This window comes from Haplochromis burtoni, unplaced genomic scaffold (assembly GCF_018398535.1).
Source record: "Haplochromis burtoni strain Fernald_Lab_line unplaced genomic scaffold, NCSU_Asbu1 Contig_50, whole genome shotgun sequence".
NCBI classification, from domain to species: domain Eukaryota; kingdom Metazoa; phylum Chordata; class Actinopteri; order Cichliformes; family Cichlidae; genus Haplochromis; species Haplochromis burtoni.
This window is the reverse complement of record NW_024582411.1, coordinates 542,136-555,090: the sequence shown is the minus strand read 5'-3', so window position 1 is coordinate 555,090 and position 12,955 is coordinate 542,136. Positions and strand designations below refer to the sequence as shown.

The following is a 12,955-nucleotide window of genomic DNA, read 5'->3' as shown; positions in this document are numbered from 1 at the left end:
TGTTTATCTTTTTCCTCCACTATGGAAAGGCCAGCTATCTTAGTCAGCGGTTTCGTCTGCATCTGGCCCAATTACATGCAGTGACTAATCTCACACAAAGTACAAGCGTAAGCAGCAGTGACCAGGTGGGAATTCAGCTTAGAGAGTGGTAACCCCTTAAGCACTGTTTGAAATGTTTTGGATCACAACAAGCATTCAAGAGGGGGGGAAAAAGAAAATCGGTCAAAATCAACCCACTAACATAAATGTGTGTTGGAGCGATTCCCTGACTTGCTTTGGCGTTACTGAGGAGACGGTGATTGTAGCAGCTTAGCTGAAGTAGTACTAGAGGAAAAGAGTGACTAAATATCCTGTGTTTACTTTTTGGTCAGGGCAAGCAATATTCTTTACAGCTCACCTGCAGAGAGATTAGACTTCCTTGAGATCGTTAACAGCAAACAGTGACATGCCTTTTGCTGCAATGGCTACCATATGGCGCTGTTTGGAAGAGCGAAACCAGGGTGATAAAGATGAGAACGAGGACCTGTTTTCCAGACAGCTTTAGTAACTTTATGTAATTTCAGTAAGCAATGGAAAAAAAAAACTAACTTATTTAGGGAAGCTGAAGGCTGGAGGTTAAAGCTCATGTACTGGCAGGGGCCAACCTTTTAAATCTGTTTGGATTTGTCCAGCATTATTGTCAATTTGTGTGTTTACGTTGTGTAATTATTTAGGTCTTTGTTCTTGGTTTTATGTCATTTGTCTGATTTACACAACTGACCAGTCCTGATAGTCCTGACGTAACCATCAGATACAGTTTATCTTATCACACCCCCAAATCTAAACTGGGGAGTAATGACTAAACATCTCCCAGGCACTAACAGGTGGAGGCTGTGGTTGTGGAGGGGGCTGAAACTGCAGGTAGCGAATCATCGACACGTCAGAGGGAAAGATGGGAAATTTTGCTGCTTAAATAGAAAAATAAACAAATTAGGAGGTTGTGTTTGCTGTGCGACGTGAGGAGAGTGGGTCGTGTTACGTGTGTGTGATGCAGTGCGGCTCGAGTTGCCCGGCTGATCTAACTCACAGGCTCCATTTAGTTTTTATGTCATCGACCCAAATATGTGATGTTGTAAGTTAATTGCTGCGTGTGTGTAATTTCTTAAAATAGACTTCATGAAATCAGCGCTAGGAACAATATATTTAAACAAAGCTCCGACTTGGAATGGCAGCACAACTAATCTAATATCTGAGGGCTTATCAGATGTAGGGTCTCGCTTCAAACGGTCTGATCCAGGCCAAAAGTCTTAAGTCATATCAACTGAAATGCTTTCTTGCAGTCTCCTTTAGTACGTGACCAGTATTAGCTTGTCTTGTACTGCTGTTCTTAGGATAAATTTAATTACAGCAGCTTTAGCTAAAATATCCTTCAGTTTTTCATGATGTGAAACAGGATGTTGTCCTGTATCGAGACCTTTTCTCTGTACTCGTACTGCTAGCGATCAGCTTCACAGAGCATTCCTCAGCCATGTGCTTCTATGAAAGTTGTGTGATTTCTCCAGACTTTTGCTGCACAGTGTTCAATGGCTTTAGCTGCTTCTTATTTTAGAAGCGAGGAATTCATTCTCATGCCTTTTATCCAGATCTGTCTCAGAGGGCAGAGGAGAAACCTAGCCCTAACACACGGTGGACTCACTGTTTCAGACTCTGATGTGAAGAAGGGGGAAAATGGCATAGAAAGGAGAAATAAGAGGGAAAGTGCCGCTTATGATAGTGAATCAAACCCAGCCATTTCCTGTATCCCGAGTCAGAGCTGCTCACACACTTTCCATATATGGTGATGGTATTTGCATGGAGGGAAAGCCTGGGCTTATGGATCAGGAGCGGTGTTGAAATTCCTTTGTAGTAACTTCTGGGAAAAGGTCTGGTTCTGTTTTCAGATTTGACGAGAGAAAAGGAATCCACTGTCTTTTCTGCCCATTAATATTTTTTAGGGGAAGTTGTCACAATATTATATATTATATATATTTGCATTTATATAGATCTTGCCATGTGTGAGCTCCTGTGTATAGCTGTGCTCAGAGGAAAGTCTCCGGTTGCATGGTGATGATGTCGTTATGGCCACTATAGACTCCACATTATGCCAGATGTCCCCTGTGTGTGTGTGTGTGTATGTCTTACTCCATCACCACAGACTACGGTAACAGTAGTAAGATTTCCTGTAAACTGAGCCAAAGCGATTTCATACCATAAAACCTGAGAAAGTATGCTCAATATTATTTACCATAAAAGGTAATTGATTAGACATTAATGGTGCTGTGGCCTCATATTAAATTAAATGTTGAGTAATTAGTGCTTTGAGATGGACAGCTTTGTTGTGGAACAAATAAAAGGTCATGTATCCACAATTCATGTAATTAGGTCCTGAGTCACAGTTATTTACTGTTACACTGTTCTCTTATTTATTGTGCTCTTCACCTTATTAACAGGATGGCAGCAGAGTGGCTCAGTGGTTAACACCTTTGCCTATTAGCAAGACAGTCCTGGATTCAAACCCAGTCAACTGTGTGGAGTTCGCATGTTCTCCAAGAGCTCCCAGGTTTTCTCTGGGAGCTCCAGTCTGAAATACAGTAAATGCTAAACAGCCTCCTCATTTAAGGTGCTGCACTTAGCAACCTGCAAAAGGTTTTTGTTTGTTTGTTTGTTTACAGTCTGGTTCATGTGCAGGGACTCAATTTAATAAAACTAGCGGCTGCGTGCAACACTACACTAACTGTAGAGAAACATCTGCTTCATAACTTTTAAGTGTCTGGATTTAAACGAGTGGAAAAGTGTCTTTAATTAAAAGTATAAAATAAGCGTTTTTGGTTCAAAGTCACGCTCCAGCCAATCATCGCTGTTACAGTCGGCACAGTCAGCTGCTCCGGAGCTGCTCAGCAGCAGAAGAGTGTGATTCTTTCAGGCGTCTCCCTGATGTCTGTACGTGTGCAGCTACTCCCTCAGTCGCTGCTGCGAGTATGAATATTTACTTAGTATGCTTCCCTCATTAGACAAGACCCAAGAATATGTGACTCTTGCCTCCTACGTTTCCAGCTTATTACCTCTCCCTTCTTGAGTCGGCAGACTTTCATTCCACACATAGCAGAGAAAAATAAAAGATATCATGTTTACTTATTTTCTCTTTGCAGTTGAGCCAGCGCTGTCTCTTAACATTGGCATTCCTGATGGACAAAAGGTGCTAACCTAAATAAGAATGTCAGAGTGTGCGATGATAATTTCCTGAAATAAGAAGATCATCCGAGTTCATCCATCAACAATAACGAATAACACTTTGTGTCTTTACTGAGGTCTATTAAGGACAAAGGAACCTCGAGATGAACACAATGCATTCAGAAGGATCAGCCTCACTGTTATATGCTGTAATTTTACTGTACACAGTAATACTGCTGTTCTCCTATTTATATTGCAATTCTACACCCTTCCTCTGACATTTTTTTGGTGTGTAAACAACACCTTTTAAAAGGCTGCTCATCCAGAAAATGGAAGATTTTTCCCTTTAGGTGGTTTTTCCAGATATACATTTTACATATTTCTTTTTGTACAGTTTTGTAATTTACAGATAGAGAAGCAAATTCACTTCACCAAAAGAGGGGTTTTTGCCGCTGAGAGTGACATCATCCTGACACTGCTGACAATGAAAGAAGTCGGCATCTCTCTCAGCCACACCTAAAAGTTGTGAGGCCTGTTAATCCGTATGATGTCGAGAAGTAATCAAACAGCAATTTGCTGCTTCCCACCTAATGGAAAATACCCGCTGAATTAAGCTGAAAAGCCGTAAACATTCCTCACCATCTCCCATGCTATGACTGAGTCTGTAAAGTGGTTTTAATCTCGCTGCTGTAAAGAGACTGTGGAGGATATTAAATGCTTCTGGCTCTCCTCTTCCTTGGACATGGTAATTTAGAGTTAATAAGTGAAAGCACAATGACTTTCCACGGTTAATTTTGTACTGTAGTGTTACGTTGTGGCTTTTTCCCTTTGCTGTTTTTGTTTCTTTCCCTTTTCCTGCTGTAAAAGCAACTTTAGTGCTTGACTTTTATTCACATCTAGCGTGTACTAGAGTCTCTATGTGCAGGAAAGATTATACCATTCGGTGGAAATCCAGGCTTACAGTTTTAACGTGTTGTGTAACACTGGAATAAGCAGGACTCCGCGACCTCTAAACCCAAGAAACCAGAATGAAGTTGAGGTTTAAAGTTCAGCCCTGATGCTGGTACAGAGTTGAGAAAATAATTGACGGCCTTGCTAAACTTCATCTTTGTCCTTGGAAACCACAGTTGAGCAACAGTTATTGTATTCATAGTTTTGTTGTTGTTGCTTCACTTATTTTTAACAATATGCCACAATAAGACTGCCTTTAATCGAACCTCACTTATCCACGGAAAATATAGAGGCATATTATGTACTCAAGACAACAAATCAACCATACACTTCTGACACAGAAAGTATCATCACCGAAAGAATAAAAGAACTGGGATTAATATGTGTGTCCTTTAGTAAGTGTCTGTTAGCGTGCACTATCTGAAGACTCTCTGAAACCACAGGCTGAAACCACTCGTTTTGAATTCTGTATTTTGAGGACTAAGCGTTAGCATTTTGGCTGCTAATGGCTAGAATGGAGTTCACCGTTATCGACAAACGTGATAAGGATTACTTAGACTGTGCAAATATCTGCAAAATAGTACAAAGATAAAAGACTAACTGCTGAATTTGACTCACCAGAACTGAAGTGAGGGGACAAAGACAAAACGAAGTCATGCAGTCTGGTTTTGTTTGCACCATTCCCCACCAGTTTTGTAGTTGATTACTTTCTAATCTTCTCTCATCTCCAGCATCTTTATTTTCCATGACTTTTTTTCCCAGAGGAACCCACCCGAGGGATTAATAAAGTTCTATCTTATCTTATCTTTTTGTGTGCTAGATGTCTAACAGGAAGATGAAATCGACTGGCGACAAGTAGCCTAAATAATATCTTGCTCCAATGAGTCGAAATTGTGTTCGATTTCTTCCATTGCATGTAGACTCAGTAAAGCCTGGACTTCACTGCTGCTTCCTTTCTTTAAGACTAACTTTAAGAGCTGATGTTCACACAGCTGCTTTTTATTTTAGTGATGAGCACCAAAGCTGCATTTGACCAATCAGTGTGTCATGCTATGCATCTACACCACACCACACACGGCTCTAGGAGAAAGTTTCTATTCTACAAGCTAAAAAAGATGATCGGCGTGGTTCTGCCGCCACATTCTAAAATTACCAAAAAAGCTCCCGTGGTCCAAAAGCCCCTAATGATTTCTTTCTCTTGGCAGTATTGTTTAAAGCCTTGCTCTTCTGCTTCCTCTCCCCACATTTCCTCCCTAAAGAGAGAGGAAGTCAAGAGTTAACTTGTGTGTTGACTAATGTTCTGGATGCTGTCCGTGTCTTTGAGTGGTTCTCCATCCAGGAGAAAGAGACTCACCCCTCACAGCACATTGTGACCCTCGTCCACAGTAGCCAGACAATACTGACTCATAGCACATGATGAATGACCTCAGTTCTCCGGAGACTCACTCGACTAAAAAGAAAAACAGGGATGTAGAGAGAAGCCAGAGTTTTAGGATGCTGGATAAATGTTTAGAGCATCTTTGGCAACAAGCGCTCTTGGGAATCTGACCTCGCACTGTTTTCATGTAAACATGTTTCTCAGGTCAGGAAATGTGTGTAATATTTATTTTTCTGTGTTTTTTATTTGAGTGATAATGACCGCGTTCCACTTTCGTTTGATTGCCTGAGTGGTGTGGTTATGACGAGTGTGTTGAAAAGTAGCAGTGTGTCTGCGCATCCGTGACGTCAGACTCTATGCATGATCTCATTCTGTCTTTTTCAGTGACCTAACAGTTGGACATTGTGTGTGTTTTGTTTCAGGGGAGCCGGGGGCACTACCGGTACCACTGGCAGAGCCACAATGTCAAACACAGCGGCGTGGATGACATGGTGCTGCTCAGCAAGATCAATGAGGACGCCATCGTGGACAACCTCAAGAAGAGATACATGGATGACTACATCTTTGTATCCTTTGCTCACGCTCACAGTTCACACCCCAGTGAGGAATAGCGGAGCCCTTCTCTTTCCTGCTATACCCAGAATAGCTGACTGGTCATTCGCTGTGACATATTAGCAATGAGTAATAGGTCAGTGTTGGAAGGTGAGCGGGGAGGAAAGGGCGTCTTTGTATCTCTAACTCCTGCTCTTTCACCAGGCCTTTCACTGTGAGGGGGTGGTGGTGGTGAGAGCATAGCTGCTATCTTTTAAACAGCTGTATTTGATTGTGTTACGGATTTAAAATGATCTTCTTGAGAGCTATCGTTTTCATACACTGCATCACACAAATGCTGGGTTTAAGTTTAAAGTGCAGCTGTGGCCACACACACGCGCGCGTATTCACGACGTGAAACGAGATGAATGAATGAGTGCCTTGAAAGGCCGCTTCTACTGGCTCATTACATAAACATAAACCCTCACTGTCGCTCGGCCAGCGCTCGGCATTACCAAGTTTACCAAATGCAGGCAGTTTCAGGTTCGACAGCTCTGAGTCTCTCCTTTGATTTTGCTCAGTAAATATCTGTAACTGTGAGGTCTCCCTGCCAAGGCTGTGGGTCACTATGGGCCACCCACAATAGCTGCTTTATTTGCCTTGAGCTGCATTTTGGCTTCAAGGCATAAAACCTCACAGTGTTACATGGTCGGTCTATTCTCTGTCATTTGTAAGCACTGCATACTTATTTAGGCTCAGGCCTGATCGCCAAATACGCCACACTGCTGCACTGTTGCCATCTCTGTTGACGTCATGGCAATCGGAGATTAAGTGCTTTCTTTTTGACACAGTTTTCTCTTTGTGAGAGGTGATTGTAATTTGGTACCACTGTTTTGCTCCCACTCTTTAATCTCTTTAACTCACGATCTCACCAGACGTACATCGGTCCCGTGCTCATATCTGTCAACCCCTTCAAGCAGATGCCATATTTTGGGGATAAAGAAATTGAGATGTATCAAGGCGCAGTAAGTAGATCCAGCATCATCTTAAGGAAATAAGCTTTTTTCTGGGTCTCTGATGTTATTGAAGTGTCAGGCTGGTTTAGGCTGGTAATGGTCTGAAAGACAAAGGTTTTAAACTGGGTTAGATGCTGTGAAAACTTTCCAGCGAGCAGATGCTGCTGTCACAAACTTGACTCAACCGCTGGAGCAGCTTGGCAGCACCATCACAGAACATCCTGTTCGAGTCTGCCTCCTCTCTCTTGGCCAGCCCGTTGACAGCGAACTCGAATTCTCGAGCCAGGAGCACACTGAAAAGCTTTAAAAATTCTAACAGACTGTGAAAGCATCACACATGCCAAATTCAGATCACATTTGCACACAAGTGCACGGGGTTTATATTTGCACGGGTAGCCAGCTCAAATTATCGGGGAAAAGTTCATATTTGTTCACAAGTTGTTTGAAATAATCACAAAAAGGGACCAAGTGCAACTGTCTTGGCAAAAGGTCGCTATTTTGTTCTAGCATCACAGACAAAAATGACAACAGTGTGTAATTGTATTATAGTAATTTTTTTTTTTATGGTTTTTGTGGATTTTATAGGTCAGCCTGTCTCTGATTACATAATAACTTTATTATGCATAAAAGTTCGTTTAAAATTTCACTAGGTTTCCTTAACCGTCAGGGCACTGTAGTTCTCAGCAGATGTTACTATACCACGAGTTAATGGTGAATTAACTGTTTAATAGTTTTTATATTAATAAAATGAATATGAAATATAACAAAATAATAAAATATAAAATGAGTAAGCCTACCCCTGAGCAGTGGTGTCCAAACTTTTTTATCTGACATCCCTTCAGCTCAGTATTAAAGTATTTATGTCCTAATTTTTGCTACTACTCTTTTTTTTTTTTTTTTTTTTTTTTTTTTTTTTTTTTTTTTTTTGATTAGATCTATTCATTTCATGATATTTTGACCCGATTATTTTGCTAACAGGTTCAGCTGTTTATTGCACTAAAAACAATTATGGAGCCATGTTAGTAACTTACACTTTAACTGCTAACTACACTATTCGTGTAATTTATTATTAACGTTCCAGGTAGATTTTGCCAAAAATTTCATCATTTATTATTATTCTCAGCTAGCAGCTCTTCTTTACTGTTCATATCTTTAGCATACAGTTGGAAGAGTTTTGACTGTTTGACTGCGAGCTAAAATTTTACTTAAACAAGTCATGACTGCATAATATTATACAGGCTATTTCCGCTGTCTCCATATTTTATTTATTTGTATATTTTTTTATATTTTTTTTTTATTTATTTATTGCTCATGTATCTGTTTAAATCATTTGTCTTTAAATTTTCTGCACATTTCTTTAGAATAGTTGAGCTAATTTGGAGTATTTGTAGCTGTGGTGGAGAACCACTGATCTACTGAACATGTACAGCAACATGATACTGTGTGCATTTTGTCAGAATTTACACTTCCCATTTTTAAAATTGAAAGAATATATCACCCAGTAATACTGAATCCAACATAATGTTTATTTCATAAATAACTGCCTCTGTCAGGGTCAAGTTTGTCACATCCAGTTTCAAAGCACCAAGATGGCAACAGCTTCATAATTGGCTTTCCTAATAGGTGATGTCACAGAGGTTGTATTCATCTTTTATATACAGTCTATGGATGTTAAAAGTGTTACTTAGTGATTCATAAAGTGATCTAAGGAGCTTGAGTGACCTTATTGAAACTTATTGAGGTCAATTGATGCAAGATGTGAGTGGGCGTTAAGACACCTGGGAAGGGATCTCAAAACTGGATTAAAGATGGCAGACAGTTGGTGCCATCAGTTTTTGAAGTGACTGTTTGGTTTTTCCAACGTGGAGGTCTTAGCACTCCTTGGTGGACAGCACAGCATGCACTACATTGTCTAGTTTGCGTTGTGTCCGTGTTTTTGTCTGAGTGTGTGACTGGCTCTGAAATGCACTGGGATGGAAACTGGGAGTTTCTCTGATGAACCTGATCCATAAGGGATGATGATGTTGTTCTGTTTGTCCGTCTGTTTCTCGCTAGTTGGCGTCTGACCTTCTTTACTATCCATCTGTGCTGATTTGATGAAAGCCCAACTGGGATAATCACATGTATTAAAAGTTTTTTATTTTTTGTTTTTTACATGTGTGTGTTCCTTTTCTTTCCCTTATTACTTAGAGGGAATGTTTTCTGCCCGGTGTTGCAGGGTCCTGATCACTCCACGTTTGTGGCGGGAGTCAAGGAGTAGGTACTGGTCTGTGTGTGGGGGCTTCTGGTAAACTTCAATGCTGAGTTTTCCATTTTCCCCAATGTGCACAGAACAGTTCGAAATGGCAAACTGTTGTCCTTTGGGTCTTCCCTGGTAAACTTTATGTTTCTGTCCTCTGAGTTGATGTGAGCAGTGAAAGCTTCTACTTCTCAGCTTTTGATTTTGAACCAGATGTCATCTACATATCTGTACCAGTGGCTAGGTGCTGTCCCTTTGAAAGAGGCAAGAGCTTTACTTTCCACTTCCTCCATGTAAAGGTTGGCTACAATGGGTGACACTGGGGAGCCCATGGCATCCATGTTTTTGTCTACAGAAACCCTCGTTGTATTTAAATGTATATTCACTTGTCTAACCACTAATTTAATCTTTTATCCCCTCTCAGGCTCAGTATGAGAATCCTCCTCACATCTACGCTCTGGCAGATAACATGTACAGAAACATGATGATAGACCGTGAGAACCAGTGTGTCATCATTAGGTAAGACTTTGAAATTCTGGCCATTCTTTCTCTGCCTTCTATAGTGATCATTAGTTAACGGCATGTGACAAGGAAATTATTTTCAGAACCAGAAAAGCTGCATTTTTATTTAAATTATCCATTCAAAATAGAGCCTGATAAACTGTACTGTACATTGGGGACTGATCTCGGTGCTTTTAAAAAAAACAGTAGATTTGCTTTAATCTAAAATAATTAAAAAGATCATAAATCAACCAAAATATGACCTTATCCATATCTTATTAAGATACTATAGTTGCCCAGTTTATTGGTTTCAACTGATATTTTTGTAACCTTCAGCACTTTATATTAGCGTGTCGAATGTCCAGGATGTGACAAAATGAGACAAAAGCTGGAGACGATAATCTGTGCAATGTGATCTGTGAGATCATAACACTGAACTGCTCTGCAGGTCATGATAATAGACGGGCGAGAGGACAGACCTAACAGGTCTGACCACATCATTCAGTAGAGCTGAGTCAGTGTTTGTGTGGTGTTTTTCCATCATACTGTTTTCAGCTTCAGTGAATTACAAATTTAAAGAGAAAATAAAATGTGCCAGTTCTCAAATAGGAAAACAATGATTTTACAGCTTGATCTGGCTGCTAAATCCTCAGGATGTGAGATGGAAACAAAGCAGCCGCTATAGCAGCTATTTTTGAAAAGCTTCCTGTTTTTAAAAAAAGAAAAGAGGACGCCCGCATGGTTCCCTCACTCCCTAGATTTAGAGGATTTTAGATGCTTTCGCAGCCTGTTTGAGTTTCCCGATGAATGTTTCTGACCTACAAAGCTGAGAAAAATGTGGTGTCATTAGGGGGTTTTTATGTCATGGCCCACTCATCTGAGCAGCGTGGTTGCTATAGTGCTTACCTCATGATGAATGAGCCCTGCTTCAGCACTTTCGGCTGTTGTTTGGACAGCCAGCAGTTGCTCGTTCAGTTTTCCACATAAAGGCACCGAGGTGGATTTTGTGATTGACTAAATCAGCAAACAAAAGCATGGAAGTGGTTTTATGATGAACCAGGTCTCAGCAAACAAAGGCTGCTGTGAACTGCTAACCGTGCAGCGTGGTCAGCACCCACCTGTGTTAGCAGTTTTTAAAAAAAATATTATATTAAGAATCAGAAATGAGGTTAATGCAGAAAAAGAGCGGCTGAGCATTTCTTTTATTTCTCTGATATTGTAACAGCATTTGAATATGTGACGATTTGGATTTAACAAAGTGTTTATTTCTCTTTTATGATACTTTTTGTTTTTTATCGAGGACCAGTTCCTTTACATGTGCTCTAAATACAGATATACAGATATTTCAGAAATACACGATTTCACAATTTCTAGGCAGTTTTGCTTGATTTTGTTCTTTGAAGCCATCTTAAATTTCAGTCACATGACGAGTGAACAACAGCTTCTTAAACCCAGTCTGAGAGAAAGCAGGCGTATTCATTGCTCGGCTGGCTTTTTACCAGGAATCTGCTCTTTCCTTTTTTTAATGATTGTGCGTGGGATCCTTTCCACGCATGATTGTGCCTTTTCATCGGTGTCAACAGAGCAGGTTGCTGTTATAATTAGATCAGTTTGAGAAGAACAATGTGTGGTGAGAGATTGTCGAGATCATTTTAATGCTTAAAATATGCACGTAGTCATTGGGTGTGGCCTGCACTGTGAAAATGCATTTATGTTAGGCTTTTAGATATTTCTGCAGCTGCATGTGGAGACGCATGAAAATGAATGTCCTCGTGTGATCGCTCAAGGTCTCAGGTAGTCAAATTCTAGCTGTATATTTCCTGCACTTTCTTACAAAGAACATGGTGTCATAGGAAAAACTTTAGGGTAGCCTAAACAACAAGGATAAAGACACGCTAATTAAAATGTAAAATTTTAAAAATTTGCTTAATTTCACCAAATATCTTAAAGTAGAGGTCAGCGACTGAAACAGGGGTCCTGTGAGCTATGACTTGAAGAGAACGTGGGTCTTAAAGTAGCAACGGTCCCTCTGCCCTCCTTCTCCTTAGTATCAGTAACAAAAAGAGATGTTTAGTATGCAGGCAAAAGTTATAGGAGGTGATGTATACAAACAATGTAAAAACATACAAAAAAACCAATGCACTGACATTATCACAGGAAAATCTTGTCAAACAGACTGTACATGTGGCTCAGCGAGTTCTGTGGGAATGCAGCGAACACCTTGTTGGATTCAAAACTGCCAAAACTAGACTGTTGACTGAACATCCTTCACATAGCTCAAGTCAGTAATAATTTATGAAAGATAATGCTTAACGCTCCCTCCCTCTGCACTGCATTGTGTAACTCATGTCCTTGTTTGGGTAATAAATCACTGCAGAAGTCAGAAATGTCTTCAGCATTCAAACGCCACAACAATGAGACCTGCCCCTTTGGGGGTTTAAATGGGCCTCAAAGTCTCACTGCAGCTTGTGCTGGAAATACCTCTTTAGAGGGTCGATTGCAGGAGGAGAAACTATGCTCTCAGATGCATATAACTAAACGATCAGTTTCCTACTTGATTCCAAACTGCACAGCGAGGAAGTCCAGGCAAAACTTTAGCATCTGGTACAGGCTGGGAGGTGTATATAGTAGGATGTGTGCAGCTATACTGAGACTGTGTAATAGAGCAGCTCCCATGACTTCCTTTGGCAGTCTCAAACAGTCTGCAGCTGTGTTTCTCACAGCGGCTGTACCATCCTGACTCTACTTTAAGGCACAGAAACAAAAAAACAGACCCAGCCATCATCCACTGCCAAACCACATAGGTCAAAATAAGTATGACCCCGGCACAGTGAAAGGCAAGGAGAGGAAAAAGACAAGAGAAGGCTGAGGGAAAAGATACGAAGGAAAGCTATGTAAACAAAACGGGATAAATGTCGTTATTACTGCAGCGTTCATCCGCCTGCACGTGCAAGGCGGTAAATGTAGCTGTCTAGCTGTGACTGCTTATTTAAGAGATTCAGTTTTACTTTCTGAGGTGGAAATTTGCACGAAATGTGTCTCACACACACACAAACATATTCTCAACCAGTTTTGATCTGGATTTTTGTCTGAATGAAGAGTTTGTGCAATTCAAATGACACGTGTTTAAACAGTTACACATTTTTTTTC

General features: G+C 40.5%; 1 protein-coding gene across 2 annotated transcripts in view; it reads left to right on the top strand.

The window, feature by feature from the left end:
- The window catches only part of myo1ea (myosin IEa), a 52,391-nt gene that overhangs the window by 8,004 nt on the left and 31,432 nt on the right, over positions 1-12,955 (top strand). For both annotated transcript variants that reach the window (XM_005929577.3, XM_005929578.3), the window contains exons 2-4: positions 5,941-6,084; positions 6,985-7,074; positions 9,729-9,823. In XM_005929577.3, coding sequence (XP_005929639.1) covers positions 5,941-6,084; positions 6,985-7,074; positions 9,729-9,823 — 329 coding nt within the window. The remainder of the gene's footprint in view (positions 1-5,940; positions 6,085-6,984; positions 7,075-9,728; positions 9,824-12,955) is intronic.